Below are 19624 nucleotides of genomic sequence, written 5' to 3' on the forward strand. Positions count from 1 at the left end.
CTTTCCAATAGAATTGAATTTCCGACATGATGGCCAAACAGATCAGGTAATTTACTAGTTCCATTTTTTTCTAATTGGAGACAACTTCCTGCAGTCCTGTGTCCTCTTGTCCAACCTGGATCAGCTGCTCTCTAGGCCTGCTGCACAACTGGTCAACCAGGGCTCTCCTTCCCCTCTCTCCTCTGTTGAATTCTTTGTTTCCTAGATCCCACGTCATCGTTAATATTATTATTATTATTATTCCTCTATTTAGGTGGAAAACATCCTTCAGTAGCTTCCTGAGAAAGTATGCAAAAGAAGTAAAATTTCTGAATAAAACTTACATGGCTGAATTTTGGCTCAGATTACAAAGCAAAAATAACAGCACTTTAATACAACATACAATGAAGTAAGCAGAGAAAGCAGCATTGAGCCAGAGAATGTGAGAAACATCATCAGAACATGAGGAATTAATATATTTTGTTCACAGTCTCTTCCCTGAGAAATGGTTGCTTGAGAGCAGTTTCCTCTCATTTTAGAGTATCACGGTACACATGCTGGAGCTGAGGGTATGTGGAAGGTAAGTGTCTGGAGCACTGTGGAGGGAGGAGACTAGAAGACTCAGGGTATGAGAATAATACTTCATGTTAAGGTTGCATCACTTCTGTAGATTCCATTTGCGCTCTTATTTAATCCTTACAATAACATTTTAGGGGGAGGCACCAGCACTGTCCCCATTTTACAGCCAGCTAACACAGGTTAAAAGAGATTAAATTACTTGACCAAAGCTACATAACCAACAATGACAGGACTGGGACTTCAACCCAGGTCCTCTGACCACCAAGCCTTTGCTTTCCATTATGTAATCTCATGAAAAATAGTTTATGACTAGGATATACCCAATATAAAACTTACATAACACAATCTGAAATATATTTAGTGACTTCATGTCCTTAATATCTATAGAATAATTTGCAGTTCTGAAAGAATTTTTATGAATTACATCTCAGACTCACTAGCAGCCTATGAAGTAAGCAGGACAAATTTATTCCCATTTTAGAGATAAGGACATTTAGGCTCAGATCAGTGTAATGATGCCTCCAAGGTCACATGGCACTATAATACAAGTCTCATAAAACCTTGTTGAAAGCTTTCAATTATGTTGCATGATATTTTTTATAATTGATAAGCGATTAATATTGATACCGTGATTACAAGCTTTGCCTATATATAAAGTACGCCAATTGTGTATTATTTTATATGAGATAATATATAATAAGTGCTTAGCACCATGTCTCATACATAGTAAACACTCAATAAATATTAGATATTATTTTATATAGCCAAGCCAAATGTAAAGTCTTTCATGATTCCATTTCTGCCTACTTCTGTAAGCCTTTTCATTGTAGAGAATTATTTTCATTCTTGGGAATGTGGGCACAAGACTCAGATTCCTGGCTTTTACATCATAATGTATTTTCTAACCTAAGTATCCTCAGGGCCTACACTCAAAAAGGAACAAATAAAGTACTTTTTTTCTGTCCATTCTGTTGTGTCATCCTGCCTTCCAGCCATGAATACCAAATGCCCTAAATCTGGGACCTGCAAATTTCTTCCATTAAGGGCCAGATAGAAAATATTTTTTAGACTTTTCAGGGTTTGGGGGTCTCTGTTGGCAACTACTGATCTCTGCTATTGCAATGCAAAAGCAACCATAGACAATATGTAAACAAATGGACGTGGCTGTGTTCCAATAAAACTTTATTTTTTTACAAGAGACAGCTGGCCATATTTGGCCCACAGGCACTTCCAGCCCCCTGCTCTAGATAAGCAAGTCTGAGAACTGCAAGGAATCCAATGAAATGTTGGGAGTGCGGAGGTGGAAGAGGTAGGGCCATGAGAGGGAAATGTATTTTAACATACTGCCTCTTCACACCTTGTCTCACAATCTGAGATTCCTCCTGTGCCTTGTCCCACTTTTGCCCCACTACCTATACCTGAGGAGTGTCTAGGCCACATTGTCCTTTGTTCAATGCTTTCCTAATTAGAATTTTATTGTTTTAGATAACTTTGTGACTCAAGATAGTCAAAATAATGGACCAAATAGCTTATGTCCAGTAATCCCCATGACTTTCAGGAGTAATAAGTAGTTCAAGTCCAAATGACAGATCAGATATGAAACGGTGGAGGGATTAGAGGGCACGTATCCCACTCAAAGAAGTAAAAGACCCACAGAAACACTGAAGACAACAACTGAGGACTTTGTTGTTCACAATTGATACTGTGTACCTTCAACTAAACACTGATAGGTAAAAGCTCTAAATGAGGGTATTTTTGTGGACATGTACATATTAGTGTAGTCACTGCCTCCACATGCTGAGTTAGAAACAGAACTGAAGGTAAGTGGAAGGCAAGGGCCCAAGTTACTGTGGGAGAAATAGAATAAAGATTCAAAATACAAAGATGGTAACTGAACAAATAAGATTCTGGGTGTATCTAACTGAGGTGAGGGCATGTCCCACACTACCATCGTGGCTTTCCTCAGAGCTGCAAGAAACATGACTGAAGTTTCTGACTGGAGTAGGAGAAATGTGCCCTCCTAGAAATATTTGGGACTGTAAAATTTCATTTCTCAGATTGAAAGTTTTAAAATAACTGTAATATTTTTATTTTGAAGTAAATCAGCAATTCTCATAGAACTCTCATTATTATAACTATTCATCCTAATAGGCAATTCTTCTCTTCAGAAAGAATTTATTTAAATTCCCTTTCCTCAGTCCTTTGAGTATTTCCTAGACAATGTTAGGAATGCAAAATTATTTACAACAGAATGATAAATATAGGGTGAATAGCAATAAGAATCTAAAGATGTAAAATTAGCATTTGGAGTAAGATTTTGACCAAAACAACAACAAAAAACCCTGGTATTTTCGTCAATATTTAGTATTAAGCAAATGACAACTATAAGCTAATCCCATCAGATTGAAAAGAAATAAAAGACAAAAAGAGCTTTTAATTTATACATACATGAATCAATTGATTATTAAACAAAGGAGTGTTTTATATATTCAATACCTAGTCATCAAATATTCGTATTTGTAGACCACTATTTAAAACACAGTACAAACAACATTTTCTTGTGGTTGTGACATAGTAATTAGAATTTCACAGTACACTTTGTAGTTTAGACTAGCCTTCTTTTTTTACTTTTTAAATTTTTTCTTTATTTTTTAACTTTAATTTTTTTAATCATGATAAAGTACACATAACACAAAATTTACCATTTTAACCATTTTTAAGTGTACAGTGCAGTGGTACTCACACTGTCACTACTATTCATCTCTAAAAATTTTTCATCTTCCCAACTGACACTCTGCATCCGTTAAACAGTAACGCCCCATTTTTCTTTCCCCAAAGCCTCTAACAATCATCATTCTATCTTCTATCTCTACGAATCTGACTACTCTAGGTACCTCACAGAAGTGGAGTAATACAGTATTGGTCCTCTTGTGACTGGCTTATTTCACTTGGCATAATGTCTTCAAGGTTCATCCATGTTGCAGCCTGTGTCAGAATTCCCTTCCTTTTCAAGGCTAAATAATATCCCATTGTATGTATACCACATTTTATTTATCAATTTATCCACTGATGGACACTTGGGTTGCTTCCAACTTTTGACTATTTTTGAATAATGCTGTTAGGAACATAATGCAAACATCTGTTCAAGTACTTGCTTTCAATTCTTTTGGATATATAATCAAAAGTGGAATTGCTGAATTATATGGTAATTCTATGTTTAATTTTTTGAAGAACCCCCTATGTGGCTTACACCATTTCCCATTCCTACCAACAGTGCACAAGGGCTCCAATTTTTCCACATCCTCACCAACACTGTTAACTTTTGTTTTTTTGATAGTAGCTATCCCAGTGGATATGAAGTGGTATGTTACTGTGGTTTTGATCTGCATTTCCCTAATAATTAGTAATGTTGAGTATCTTTTCATGTGCTCATTGGCAATGTGTATATTCTCTCTGGAGAAATGTGTTCACATCCTTGACCCATTTTTTAATCAGACTGTTTGTTAGAGTAGTCTTTCCTATAACCAAATGTTTACCAAATTTAATAAACTTTGGTATTTTTCACTTGATAACTTTTTGTGAATTTTATGTTCTTTACAAAACGGATTCACTTATTCCACAGTCTGATATTCTATCAACATCCCTTATCTTTCAGGGTGTACAACTGTTACTTACTCAACATACTTTGACCTTTGTGAAGCTACTATGGTTCAAATAAGGGCTGAAAGTTGTAGTACTGCACTAATGCTGGCTTGGAAGGCCATCCAAAGAATGAAAAAATTCATTAGCATTCATGAAATAAATGCTATCTAAATTTTATCTAACATTCTTTTTTTTATCCTTTTAAGCATAACATTTCTTCCTATCTAGCATTGCTTCTTTAATTTGTGGATTTATATCCCAGACCTATTACCATAAGGGGAAACAATTTAGTTCTGATGACAGGATTTTTGGACTGTGGCTAAGTCTTGGCATGTTTATCTGGCACGATCTATGAAACATTTGATTTGTGAAGGTTTTGAAATAACTACTGCTTTGACATTAACTAACATTGTCATCTTTTTCCCTTTTGTTGGCCCCAAGTGGTTCTTTGAACTGGGAACCAATATATCCATATATTAGAAATCAGAGACCAAAGGTGAAAACAACTGATTCTAGATTTATACCATATTTCTAGGCTCAGGTTATCTCTTTGCTTTTAGAATTTTAAAGCATTGAGAAAACAACTCAAGTTCATTTTCAAGTCATGGGTTTCTCTTTTATCGATCAATAGTACGAGAAATGAAAGTGTCTGAGAACTGAAGAAGCTCAAACACATATTTATGTATAAAATTGTGTCGTGAGATGGTGCTCACTGCATATCCCTAATTATACCCAGCAGAGTTCTTTTTTTTTTTTTTTTTAGAGTTCTTTTAAGAACAGCAATTTTGTCTCTTTCAGCATAATGGGGAATCATTTTATCCATGTTCCAGTCCAGTAGATTTTCTTAATCCCACAGTTTCATAAAAACTTCCCAAGGAAAATTAACATAATGTTCCTTATACCCAGTAACAATTCAGTATCAGCTTTAAAGTGGGATTTGCTATTGGGAAAAAATATTTATTTAGAGATTATGTATATGGAAATGACTGACCTTTTCATTTGTGTCTAAATAATTTAAAATTTATACAAAATTAATCAAAACACTTTTAGTTTACTAAATATTATCTTTTCATACTTAAAAATTTCGAACACAGATATCTCAGGTTTACTCTACTTAATGTTATTCTTTACTACCTGAAAAACATATTTCTTCAACAAACTTTGAGTTAAAGAATGTTCAAACAGGACTCTCTTGCCTCAGTTTCAGCTGAGGCTTCAAACCCAAAAAGAATACCATAAGTGCCAGAACACCAATGCAGGTCATGCTAACAGACTATGAAACCAGTTTCACTGCTCTTAGCTTACCATCCATTTCAGGGTATGTGAGAAAAGGTGGAAAGATAAATGAGACCTTTAGCATGAATGTCCTTACAAACAGTTGTTAGCCATACAGATGGCTAGCAGGCACATGAAAAGATGCTCAACATCACTAATTATTAGAGAAATGCAAATAAAAACTACAATGAGGTACCACGTCACACCAGTCAGAATGTCCATTATTAAAAGTCTACAAGTAACAAATTCTGGAGAGGGTGTGAAAAAAAGGGAACCCTCCTACACTGTTGGTGGGAATGTAAATTGGTGCAGCCACTATGGAAAACAGTATGGAGGTTCCTCAAAAAACTAACAATAGAGATGCCATATGATCCAGCAATCCCACTCCTGGGCATATATGTGGACAAAACTATAATTCAAAAAGTTACATACACCCCTATGTTCACAGCAGCACTATTCACAATGGCCAAGACATGGAAACAAGCTTTATCCAGATGAATGGATAAAGAAGATGTGGTACATATATACACTAGAATACTACTCAGCCATAAAAAAAGAATAAAATAATGCCACTGGGAGGTACATGGATGGACCTAAAGATTATCATACTAAATGAAGTAAATCAGAAAGAGAAAGACAAATACTATATGATATCGCTTGCATGCGGAATCTAAAATATGACACAAAAAGGATCTTGCTGTGATTTATGTCATAGAGTGTTCTGCCTATGTTTTCCTCTAAGAGTTTGATAGTGTCTGGCTTTACATTTAGGTCTTTAATCCATTTTGAGTTTATTTTTCTGTACGGTGCTAGGGAGTGTTCTAATTTCATTCTTTTACATGTGGCTGTCCAGTTTTCCCAGCACCACTTATTGAAGAGACTGTCTTTTCTCCACTGTATATTCTTGCCTCCTTTATCAAAGATAAGGTGACCATATGTGCATGGGTTTATGCCAACAAACACATGAAAGAGTGCTCAACATCATTAATCATTAGAGAAATGCAAATCAAAACTACAATAAGATATCATCTCACACTGGTCAGAATGGCCATCATCAAAATATCTACAAACAATAAATGCTGGAGAGGGTGTGGAGAAAAGGGAACCCTCTTGCACTGTTGGTGGGAACATAAATTGATAAAGTCACTATGGAGAACAGTATGGAGGTTCCTTAAAAAACTACAAATAGAACTACCATACGACCCAGCAATCCCACTACTGGGCATATACCCGGAGAAAACCATAATTCAAAAAGAGTCATGTACCAAAATGTTCACTGCAGCTCTATTTACAATAGCCAGGACATGGAAGCAACCTAAGTGTCCATCAACAGATGAATGGATAAAGAAGATGTGGCACATATATACAATGGAATATTACTCAGCCATAAAAAGAAACGAAATTGAGTTATTTGTAGTGAGGTGGATGGACCTAGAGTCTGTCATACAGAGTGAAGTCAGTCAGAAAGAGAAAAACAAATACCATATGCTAACACATATATATGGAATCTAAAAAAAAAAAAATGGTCATTAATAACCTAGGGGTAAGACAGGAATAAAGACATAGACCTACTAGAGAACGGACTTGAGGATATGGGGAGGGGAAGGGTAAGCTGGGACAAAGTGAGGGAGTGGCATGGACATATATACACTACCAAACGTAAAATAGATAGCTAGTGGGAAGCAGCCGCATAACACAGGGAGATCAGCTCTGTGCTTCCTGACGACCTAGAGGGATGGGATAGGGAGGGTGGGAGGGAGGGAGATGCAAGAGGGAAGAGATATGGGACATATGTATAGGTATAACTGATACACTTTGTTATAAAGCAGAAACTAACACACCATTGTAAAGCAATTGTACTCCAATAAATATGTTAAAAAAAGGAGTTATACAGCAGAAACTAACACAACATTGTAAAGCAATTATACTCCAATAAGAATATTAAAAAAGAAAAAATAAAATAAATAAAAAATATGACACAAATGAACTTTCCTACAAAACAGAAACAGACTCACAGACATAGAGAACAGACTTGTGGTTGTCAAGGGGGAGGGGGGTGGGGGAGGAAAGGATTGGGAGTTTGGGATTAGCAGATGTAAAATATTATATAGAGAATGGATAAACAACAAAGTCCTACTGTAATAGCGCAGGGAACTATATTCAATATCTTGTGATAAACCGTAACGAAAAAGAATATGAAAAAGAATGTACATATATGTATAACTGAATCACTTTGCTGCTCAGCAGAAATTAACCCAACATTGTAAAACAACTATACTTCAATAAAATAAATTTTAAAAAATAAAAGAAAGAGTTGTCAGCATGCTGTGCATTTCACCCTGCCATAGGGTAGAGGCAAGCTGCTTCCTCTTTACTTCAAGCCACATGAGGGACACTTCAAAAAAAACATATGAGGTCTGGGCCTATAGTTTAGGAATATGGAAGTACATAATGACTGGACACATGCCTAAAAAAGTACCAAAAGCAAGAGACTATGGTTACATCAGTGAAAGGCAGCAGAACTAAAAGATTTGGGAGTAAACTTCACTCCCAATGCTGAGGAAGAGCAAGAACGAGTTTTCCCCATGGGCTAAGTGGGCCAAGAGGAGAGTAGAACTAGTTCATCGTAAAGGGAATTCTATTAACATATACACACTACTGTATATAAAATAGATCATTAACAAGGACCTACTGTAGAGCACAGGGAACTCTACTCAATATCTTGTACTAATAATGGAATGTTCCTATAACAGAAAAGACTGTGAAAAAGAATACATATATATATATATATACACACACACACACACACACACACACACACGTAACTGACTCACTCTGCTGTACACCTTACACTAACACAACATGGTAAATCAAGTATACTGCAATTAAAAAATTACAAAAATTAAAAAAGGAATTCTATCCATGAGGGCTGCCTATAGGACAAAGTGACCTTGACCTGAACAGGTGGCCTCTGTATACATAAGACTGCACAAAGCCAAGGACTAAAGAGGGAGAACTACAGTCTAAAGTCTCTGAAAAGCCTACAAAGCTCCCCATAGGACAATTTGCCACCAACTGAGCTTCAGGCACACAGTAGGCTGCAATGCAGCGCCCAACTACCCCCATCAAGCAGAAGCTCTTTTATACCCATTAACTCACTCTCTTCCCTATGAGGGCCTGACTCTGAAAGAATCACAAAGAGAAGCTAGCAACAGGGAAGAGATGGATCATGGAGGAATGAAGAAACTGACTATCCTCTTCCAACACACACACACACACACACACACACACACACACACACACACACACTCTTCAAGTTTCCAGGAAGTCAGGACAAGTTGGAGAAAGGGAAAAGTCATAAATTGTACAACAGTCTGAAGTTTTGATTTTAGATTGGACTGGAATTTGTAATACTTGAAATAAAATAATCGGAAAAAAAGCCTGTAGGACTTTCCTGGGATTTCACCAATGAGCAAGGAAAATGAGTCAAGAGTGCAGGTTTGCAGAGGTAGGGTGGGAAAGAGAAAAGTTTCTGCTTATACTCCACTGAGTCCAACTTGTATAACACATCTGTTGTATGTGTAAGGGTAAAAAGAAGTATTTAAAGATAAAAAGATTATGCCCTTGGGGGATAAAATGAAGGCATAAAGTCACTTTCTGGAGTCCATCCATGTCTACAGACAAAATACAATCTCAGTCCTTAGTTTTATGGGCTGTGCTTTGAAATCTTGTATTTATGTGCTAAGTTTCTCTTCCCCTGCAGAGACGGTGTCATTGATTAAACTATGAGTTTGGTACAAAATGGTAAATATGTTAAACCACACTTTTGCTAGGGATCACGGACTATAAAGTTGGACAGATGACCACAACACTCTAAAATTCTGGGCAAAAAAATGTTCTGTTAGAAGGGGAGACAACAGAGACATCTATAATTTAGACCAGTAGTTTCCAGTTATGTTGACTGTGAGGACCTCTTTTAATGTCGTGTCTGTAACTGATTGCTTATTCAATCTAGAAATGATGCTTAATGAACTAAACTGGACTATTATTTTTAGAGGTTAAAAAAAACTTGCACATTGTTATTCCATTTGACTTAGTTCTTATTCTTTCTTTCTTCCTTCATCCCTCCCTTCCTTCCTTCCTCACTCCCTCTCTCCCTCCCTTCTTTCCTTCGTTTCCTTCTTCCCTCCTTCCCTCCCTTTCTTTCTTGTTTTTCTCCCCTTCAAAATTTTTATGGGTTTAGAGTGCAGGCAGACTTCTAATTATTCTTTTTTAAAAGACATGGTTATGTGGTGAATATGTATAAAATGATGAAAATATACATATACACAGACTAACTCACTCCATAAGAATCCAAGTGCAGCAGTGTTTTGTTTTGTATTATCGTTGCCATGATATAGTGTTGGATGCAGTTGCTAGATGATTTGCCCATATCCATCTGGGCTCATCATTCTCTGTTATTGACTCTGAAACACCATGGGAGCCTTTAGTAATCTAAAGAAATTTTATCTTAATAGCTACTCTCTCAAACATGAACCTTATGTCAAGACCAATGTTTATAATGAAATTCTTCAATGAGACAATCAGTATTCGATTCCCACCTCTTTCAAAGATCATTTTTGATATAATTTGAATCATATCCCTCTACTGCTCAAACCCCTTTCAGCATACCATGGCACTTGCACACCTCTATGCAGTGTCTTCTCAAGCATGCTGTTCCCAGTTATTGGTATCCTAGGCACACTGGCTTTCTCTTAGGCCTTTAAAGGTAGCTAGATCTTTCCTACCTCTGCACGTGGTGTTCTCTGCCTGAATCGCTCCTCCCCTTGCTCTTTGCATGGCTGGCTCCTTCTCATACTTTAAGTCTATTAAATGTTACCTCCCCAGAAAGGGCTTCCTTGACCATCCCATTTACTTATGCATCCCCTGCTGTACTAATCTCTACCGCAGTACCCTGTTTGATGCTTTCATGACAGCACAATTTGTTAGTACATGCCATACTCTCTTCTTAACCTGTTTATGAAGTGTCTCTCACACTAGGCTGTAAGCTCCTTAAAGGCAGGAACCATGTCTGCATTGTTCACTCTGTACACTCCACAAAGCCAGGAATCTACAGAAGCTCAAGAAACATGTACTGGAGTGGTGGGGGTGAGGGGCAGACAAAGGAAAGGAATGAGAAAGGAAGGGATAATTTGGGCATTTCTGAATCATTTGCTGTTGTTATTTCAAGCATAAAAGGGTATTCAGAATGGGGCTTCCCTGGTGGATGCAGGGGACACGGGTTCGAGCCCTGGTCCAGGAAGATCCCACATGCCGCGGAGCAACTAAGCCCGTGCGCCACAACTACTGAGCCTGCACTCTAGAGCCTGCGAGCCACAACTTCTGAGCCCATGAGCCACAACTACTGAAGCCTGCACTCTAGAGCCTGCGAGCCACAACTACTGAGCCCGTGTGCCACAACTACTGAGCCCACACTCCGCAACAAGAGAAGCCACTACAGTGAGAAGCCCACGCACCGCAACGAAGAGTAGACCCCACTCGCTGCAACTAGAGAAAGCCCATGCACAGCAACGAAGACCCAACACAGCCAAAAATAAATAAATAAATAAGGGTATACAGAATAACATAACAAATACTCATGCATCTGCCAGTTGGCTATTTGGCAAATATAGCTGAAGTCCTGTGTGTATCCCTGTCCCCCTTCCCTCCCTCCCCATGCTCCAGGCGTAATCATTCTCTTGAGTTTAGTATTTTTCATTACTACGAATATTTTTATATTTTAATCACATACAAGTAAACTACCAAAAAATATATATTTTATATAATTTTAACTCTGTATGAATAATATCATTCTGTATATCATCTTTTGTAACTTGTTCTCAAAAATTAAAAAACTGCTTTGCAAACTACTTTCCTTAAAAAAAAGACGAGAAATTTTATTTCAAGGGTAAACACAATGTTCCTACCACAAAATTAGTTTAGTCAATAACATAATGTAATGTTTATCCTTTTAGAAAGAAAGAGTAATGAAGTTAACATGAAGAAAAAAAGTAAATTCTTTAAAATGTGGTAGCATTCTTATTGCTAAGTGTATATAATTAATAACATGCACAGAAGACATGAAGGAAAGAAGATAAAAGTTTAAATTAAATTGCTAAGGAAAATATCATTGTACTTCTAAAAGTAAAGAAAGGTAGAGAATGGTCACTTTGAAAAAAATATACTTTGAAAAAATATAGATATGTCCCTTCAGAGATTCTCTCCACCCAGTGGTACACAGGAAACACTACAGTTTTCTCAAAAAGGAATTCGTAATGAATTCTATTGATAGCTTTTTAAACACTGCCCCCTAATGTTCACACTCAGCTTCTTCTGAAATGACAAGAGGACCGTGCTAATTAAAATAATAGGGTCCTTCCTCCCTTGTGATCAGTGTAGCAGTTTTGTCCTGTAGACCAGATTTCACAGACTGAGGCAGTCTCAGCCACACAACGGTCAGAATGCATTAAACTCCCAACCACTCCAAGGTTACTCTCATCAGCAGTAAGGGCAACATGTGAGTGAGAACAGACTATTTGGGCTTGGAAAGCACTGACAAGACATCAATACCACTGGGAAACACCAGGAAAGTCTAGGACCCCAATAATAACATGTGCAACTTTAGACTGATCTAATCAGTCTTATTAAAAAAAAACAAACATTGATTACCAAGAATATCAAACTTCTAAAAAAGGAGAGATGGCCCTTGCTTTAGATACACACAAACTCATGACTCACAAATGACGGCTGCTTCCAAAAGAATCTGTTGAAATTTAGACTCCCTGATGAGCAACTCTGTTCATGACTCCCACCGCTGCCAATATGATCCACAATAAATGAAAGAGAATAACAAAAATATATATTCTCAAGGAGACCTGTTCAGTGTCTTGTAATCACAAAGTCCATGTCATCACTTAACAATGATACATGTCTAAACAGAGAAAGCGTAGAAGCACTTAATACCAAGTCAAGAAGCCTGAGTTTTAAACCCATTCGCCGTTAAATAGCTGTGTGACCTTAGGTCCCTCAGCTGTTCTGGGTCTGTTTCCTTATCAGTAATAAAGAAGAGAGAGCTGTGTGAACGTTTTTCTAACGATTGTCAGGAGGTGGAGATACACAGGATTACAGAATAAAGAGGGCTGCTTTTTCAGACTACATATGCCTCTCCCCATCACCCCTTCATGCCCCATCGCTATTACCAAAAAGCATATGATACTCCCATTTTCCCCTTAGCTGAGAACTACTGAGAACTATAATCTATCTCTAAGGGCCTTTGCCACACTAAAATGTTAATACAGGATCTGAGAACTGGAAGATAACTTAAAAGAGATTCTCCAGTCACAAGACAAGGCCCAGAAAAACTTTTGATTCTAACTGTAGTTAGATACAGATGTGAAACTTTGAGGAAGTGTGAGGCTTCCCAAGTGGATTAGCATTTCATTTAGCTGGGTGATGTGATGAAATACATTATTATTCCCAATCTTCACCCTTCCCGGATCCCATGCCCTTTTCAATGCGACTTTGTAGTTCCTGCCACTAGAGTATTATATTTAACCACCTCTTGGTATTAGGCTTGGCTATATGACTTGCCTTGACCAAATGAATACTAGCAGATGTGATGTGAGCAGAGAGAGGCTTTAAACGTGCTTGTGAGATTAAGTTTGTTCTCTTGTGCTCTTGCCTTTCACTATGAGGAGAACACGTACTTGGTAGCCACTGGTCCAAGGAGTGTAAGACACGTGCAGAACAGACCTGCAACTTGGAGCCAAACCTAACGAGTCTAGATCAGCTGAATCCCAGCCAATCCACATTTATGACAATGAGAAATAAATACTTACTGTCATGTAAGATTTTGCATTTGTTAGTTATGCAGAATTCTTATGGTTATAGGGTAATTCAGAAGATAATAGTTCACCTATTTTAATATTTTAAACCTCAGCATTTCCATTAGATTGTGAGATTCTAAGGAAAAATCTCTCCCTCTCTCACACACATATAAGTATTTGATACACAGACACAAAAACAAAAGTGTGATTACAGATCTATATAATAGTACATCTGAAAAAGAGTCAGATCTAGTGGCAAAGATCTACTATGTCCAGAACCTATCTCTCGTGCTGTTCAGTAGAGAAGTTAATGATCACTGGGCTCTTTGATCTAAATCTAAAATAATAACAATTGTCCAAATATTGCAATTATAGCTTATTTTATATGAAAATACCACCACAAAGACAATTACACCACGAAAAGCACTACTTATACTAAAGAAATGTGTCACAAAGTATTATAATATCTCAATTAACCTGAATGCACAGAAATAGGAGTATTTTGGTTCTTATAATTTTACGAATAACAAAGATTTTTAAGATAACATTTTTGTGGCTTTTATAGTAAAACAAGATTTTCAGATACCTATTTTAAGATAAATTTACTGAAATATAAGGAGTAAAGTTTTTGTTTGGTTCCCTTTTAAAATATTTTTTAAATGTACTAGTTCCCTTACTGCCTTAGGAAAAAACCTAATGCATAGGGACCTAGTAACAGTAAGTGAATATTTACTTCATGGTACGGACTCCTTTGGTACCTTAAAGCAATGATCATTACATTAGTGCTATGGACGAACTACATGAGAAATAACAGATTAGGCCAACTATGCCCTAACCCCAGGCTATCCTCTGAAAGTTTCTTTGGAAAATGTAAACATAACATTTACCACTTACACTTATCTCTGAAAAGTAGAATGCAAAAAAAAAAAAAAAAAAAAAAAGGCAGCTATTAAAAACTCTTTAGCCAAGTTCTGATTATTCATTCATGAGGTAAGAAACTCCCTACCATGTGCTCTATATCGTGTGCTGAACAAGAGCCTGAAGGATAGTGGGGGAGACAGACAAGTAAAGAGTAAAATATGGTAGACAACAGCCAACCCAGTCTTCAGGGATCGAGAGAAAAAGTCTGCACAGAAGCAATGACATCCAAGGTGAGATCTAAAGGACAAAGACAGAGTTACCAGGTGTGGCAGGGGATTAGTGTTCCAAGCAATGGGAACAACGTGTGTAAAGGCTCTGCCGTGAGAGCGAGTGTGGTGCATTTAGGAGATGCGAGTAATTCAGGTCCATACGTGCTTTATGCTTTATGCTTTTCTGCTTCAACTGTCTATGAAAATAAACCCTTTCCTCACTTCGCCTCCAGGTTCTCCTCCCACCTCACTGACGATTCCTTCACGACTTCCTTCACTGTGTCATCATTGTCTCCTAAACATCTACTCATGGGAGTGCATCAGGCTCAGCCACTCAGACTCTCCTTTTTCTATCTACACTCACTCTGTAAAAGATCAAATACAGCCTTCAAATACCATGTATTTGCTCATAACTATAAAATTTTACATCTCCTGACTCTTAGATCCAAGCCCTTACTCTACATTTCAGGCTAGACTTGGACTTGACATTCCAAGTCCAAACGTGATGTTCTCCCTCCCAAAGCTTCTTTCCACAGTCCTACTCGACTCTGTAAACAACAATTCTTCTAATCGCTCAGGCCAAAACCCTAGAGTCATCCTTAACTTTAGTCTTTCTCTGATACTCACATCTCATCCATCTGCAAACCTTACCCCCTTTTCTCGAAAACATTCAGAATTCTATCACTATTTAACGACCTCGACCACTGCTACTCTAATTCAAGCCCCCATCATCTGTAGCCTGGACTATGTCAACAGCTTCGTAATTGTTCTCCCACTACCCTTGTCCTCGACAGTCTATTCTTAACACAGTAGTTAGAGTGATCCTTTTAAAAATGTCAGGTCGCATCATTCCTCTGCTTAAAACTCTCCATTAGCTTACAATCTTACTCAAAGTAAAAGCCTAATTCCTTAAGAGCAGCCCACAAGCCCTTACTAACCATCATCTTACTAACCATTATCTCCCTGATTTTCTTCCTACTACATTCCCCCTCACTCACTCTGTTTCAGCCATCCTTGCTGGTCCTCAAACAGGCCCAACACAGTCTTGCCCCAGGTCCTTTGCACTTGCTGTTCCCCTTGCCCAAAACCCTCATTGCCAATAATGATACGATTCACTCCTTTACTTCATTCAGGTCTCGGCTTAAATGTCCCCTTTATCAATGAAGACTTGTCTCACCTCCCAGTATAAAATAGACCCTCCTAACCTCATCCCCCTTGCCCTGTTTAGTTTTTCTCTTTTGACCTTATCACTGCTGCACTCAAATACAAAACACAAAAGAATGTGTTTACTTATTTACTATCTATCTCCCTAACCTAGAATGTAAATCTGCTGAAAAGCATAGATATGTGTTATTCATTGCTGTATCTCAGAAGCTTAGAATACTGCCTGGCAGATCACAGGTCTGCAGTAAATATTTGGTGGATGAATTAATAAAATCTGAAAATCTTATAAATTATTCTGACAAAAGCTATTAATGTAACTTTCTATTTTAAGAATAAATTTTTAATACTGTATTCCTAATTAATAGCTAAGTGCTTATAAACTATGTAAAGATAACACAATCACTTTTTTCCCTTTAGCCTAAAGACATACTTATACACACACAAATACACACACAGAGTTCACCATCAAGGGCTGAACAATCTAAAAGACTTCATAGCACTCTTTTCCTTCAGTTGGCTTTAGCACTTTTGAATATACTGAAGCAGTATGCTGAGATCCTATGTTATCTTAAAGCCAATTAATATTTCACCTGTAATTCTACATATAAGTTAATAATAGTACCTTGTCAGTATTTGTGAAATATCAGGAGAAAAATTGGCAAAACTACAGGCAGACAATTCACAGAAGAAATATGAAAAATGTTCATTTAGGTTAATGTTCTTCAGTGATTAATTTTCAACAACCTAAAATGGCTTGGCAGGGAGGGAGAGCAGAAGCACCTCAAGCGCGAGGTTTCTTATATACAGAAAGAGACACAGAAACTGGAAAACCTCGCCACTGACGAGGGTGTGGTGCTGAGATACCTGTGATGGAACAGTAGACCATGTGAGGCGCTACCACGTCTATATCTTCATAGCCCAGCCCCATTGCAGACAATTTGCCAGGGACATAGTTTTCCACAAATACATCACAAACAGCTGCAAGCTGAAAGAAGAGGGGAAGATGAGTCAGACTTCTTAAGGGACTTCCCAGCTTTCAACAAATCCCCACATGATAGAATTCTAATTTCAGTAAACACAATTGATCCTCGCTTTGTAAAAGCCCAGAAAAATCACAGGAAAAGTAGAATTACAAAGTATTCTTAGATAAACACGAAGGCGCTGGTCAACTACCTGAGGTATTACTGCCAGTAAAACAATGGGTATTAAAATTTTCAGTTATTACCATGGTATTAAGTGGATTCTGCTTACATTAAATGTAAGAAATATCTAGGCTACATGGTCTATCTAAATATATTCTCAGAAGTTTAAGTAAAAAAATTAGAATATAAGTACATAAAATATACGAAAAATATCTTTTAACCCCTTTAAAATAAAACTAAATACAATGTCTTTACTACTCCATCCTTATTATGTAATATTCCTCATTACAACATGTACATATAGGCACTTAATACATGCAAACATGATTCTGAATTGCTTTCACACTTTCCAGATGCTTTCTTTCCAAAGAGTTTTAAATGTATTTAATGAACCATTAAAAAAAAAAAAACTGCTAAACTATAACCCAGTAAATCAGTAACTGTCAGAAACAAAACCCCAACTCTGATTCCCAGATCACTGCAACAAGCCGTCGTAAACCATAATCTTAAAATTCTTTTCAAAATTTCAATTGTGACTACATTCTTTTTTTTTTTTTTTTTTTTTTTTGCGGTACGTGGGCCTCTCACTGTTGTGGCCTCTCCCATTGTGAAGCACAGGCTCCAGACGCACAGGCTCAGCAGCCATGGCTCACGGGCCTAGCCGCTCCGCGGCATGTGGGATCTTCCCAGACCGGGGCACAAACCCGTGTCCCCTGCATCAGCAGGCGGACTCTCAACCACTTGCGCCACCAGGGAGGCCCAATTCAATAATTTTTTAATTGCCATGTTGACAAAGATATACTCTCACACATCAAACTAATGTAATAGAATAAGACTCTGGACCAAGGGTGGGCAAACTTTTTTCATAAAATGTCAAAAAGTAAATATTTTAGCCTTTTTAGGCCACATACATTCCCTGTCACATGTTCTTTATTTTTCTTTAACAATCTTTAAAACTGTAAAATTCACCATGGGCTGTGCAAAAACAAACTTGATTTGGCCCACACAGTCTGCTAACCTCTGCTCTAGATGGAAAATAACTGAATTTACATAAACTTTAGAAGGAAACGTCAATAAATTGAATGCCTGTTTGTTATTGTGTCACCAAATTTGGAGTGTGTTTGACTTAACAAAATTTAGGGGGAGGAGATCTTAGGAGGCATCTCAGGGAAATAAGCTGTTATCCTCCAGAGCTCCTGAAACAGGTACCAGGGGCCCAGGTGACCACCTGTCAGAAGAGGAATGATACATACATTAAGATACAGGACAGAGAGAGAGAAAGGTTTCCAAGTATGCACCCCAAATCTTAAGCCATACAGGCATCCTTTCCAAATTTCAGGTGTCAATTAACATTCGAGCTGCTTCTCACATGGGCAACTCTATGCAGTATGCCCCAAGGACAGCCCAAGTAGAGATGTGTTTATTTTTTGTTAATGGTTCTACCAAGCCTTGCTTGGAAAATGTGGAGGGAGAATGGGTGTTAGTATAAATAAAACACAAAGCTACAGTTACATTGTAATTTATTCCACATATTTTTCTGAGCTTCTGTCTGCTACTTACACAGCACTCCTGCAGGCACTAAAGAAAACAAGCTGTGTCAAACACATCTAGATTCTTATACCAGTCATCTCTCTGATGCGTATTCTGCATGGTGCACAGTATAGTACCTTATGCAAATGACATTTGATAAATTATTTTTAATGTTAAAACTCTGTGTGGGTTCCTCAAAAAGTTAAACACAGTTAAGATATGACTCAGAGATGCCAATCCTAGGTATATACCCAAAATAATTGAAAGCAGGGACTTGAACAGGTACTTGTATCCAAATGTTCATAGCAGCATTATTCACAATAGCCAAAAGATGGAAACAACCCAAGTATCCATCAACAGACAAATAAATCCATCCAGTAAAGTAGAATATTATTCAGCCATAAAAAGGAGCAAAGTTCTGATACATGCTACAACATGGATGAACCTTGAAAACATTATGCTAAGTAAAATTAACTGGACACAAAAGTACAAATATTATATGATTTCACTTATATGAAATACCTAGAATAGGCAAATTCATAAAGACAGAAAGTAAATTAGAGGTTATCAGAGGCTGAGGGGAGAAGGAAGTGGAGAATTATTGGTTAATGGATACAGAGTTTGTTTGGAATGATTAAACATAAAGGAAATACACAGCAGTGATGGTTGCACACAATTATGAATGTCATTAATGCTACTGAACTGTACAGTAAAAATGGTTAAAATGACATTTTATGTTATATATATTATATCACAATTTTAAAACTTTTAACTATATAGGGTATTTGTATTTTTAGATTTCTATACCATCATAAATCACATTTCAATTCACATAAAGTATTCAGATGGATCACAAACAAATTCACTGCTTCAATAAGACAAGAAAATAAATATAATGAATAAGTTATATTAATAGAAAAGTATTCAGAATGTATAAACAGAAAACATTAAAAAACAATATACATGGTGTTATCTCATGTTTATTGGAAAAAATGAGTATACAAGGACATAAAGAGATTTGATATGATACACTAAAATATTAATCTTTTTGTCCATGAGCAGATACTACTTGTATAACAACAGAAAAAAATTTAAGCTAAAAAGAGGTGTGCTCAGAGTACCATGTAGTATAACTCTCCGAAGTTATAAGAAAAATATGGAAAAGTTAAATTTAGAAGCTAAAGACTTCCACTGATAAAGATGCCCAGTAGCTTTTTATTATTACCCAAGAACTCAATATGTATGCATTATGATACTTACTGATAAAATATCCCTAGAAAAGTGTATAGCACAGAAGTTATTCTTTGCTCCATTTTAT

At 37.0% G+C, this 19624-nt stretch overlaps 1 protein-coding gene across 1 annotated transcript in view; it reads right to left on the bottom strand.

The window, feature by feature from the left end:
• SUGCT (succinyl-CoA:glutarate-CoA transferase) overlaps positions 1 to 19624 on the bottom strand; it is a 684446-nt gene that overhangs the window by 642721 nt on the left and 22101 nt on the right. Inside the window, exon 6 of the mRNA XM_065883542.1 lies at positions 16499 to 16619. Within this exon, the coding sequence (XP_065739614.1) occupies positions 16499 to 16619 (121 nt within the window). The remainder of the gene's footprint in view (positions 1 to 16498; positions 16620 to 19624) is intronic.

The sequence above is a fragment of the Phocoena phocoena genome, chromosome 9 (assembly GCF_963924675.1).
Source record: "Phocoena phocoena chromosome 9, mPhoPho1.1, whole genome shotgun sequence".
Taxonomy (NCBI): domain Eukaryota; kingdom Metazoa; phylum Chordata; class Mammalia; order Artiodactyla; family Phocoenidae; genus Phocoena; species Phocoena phocoena.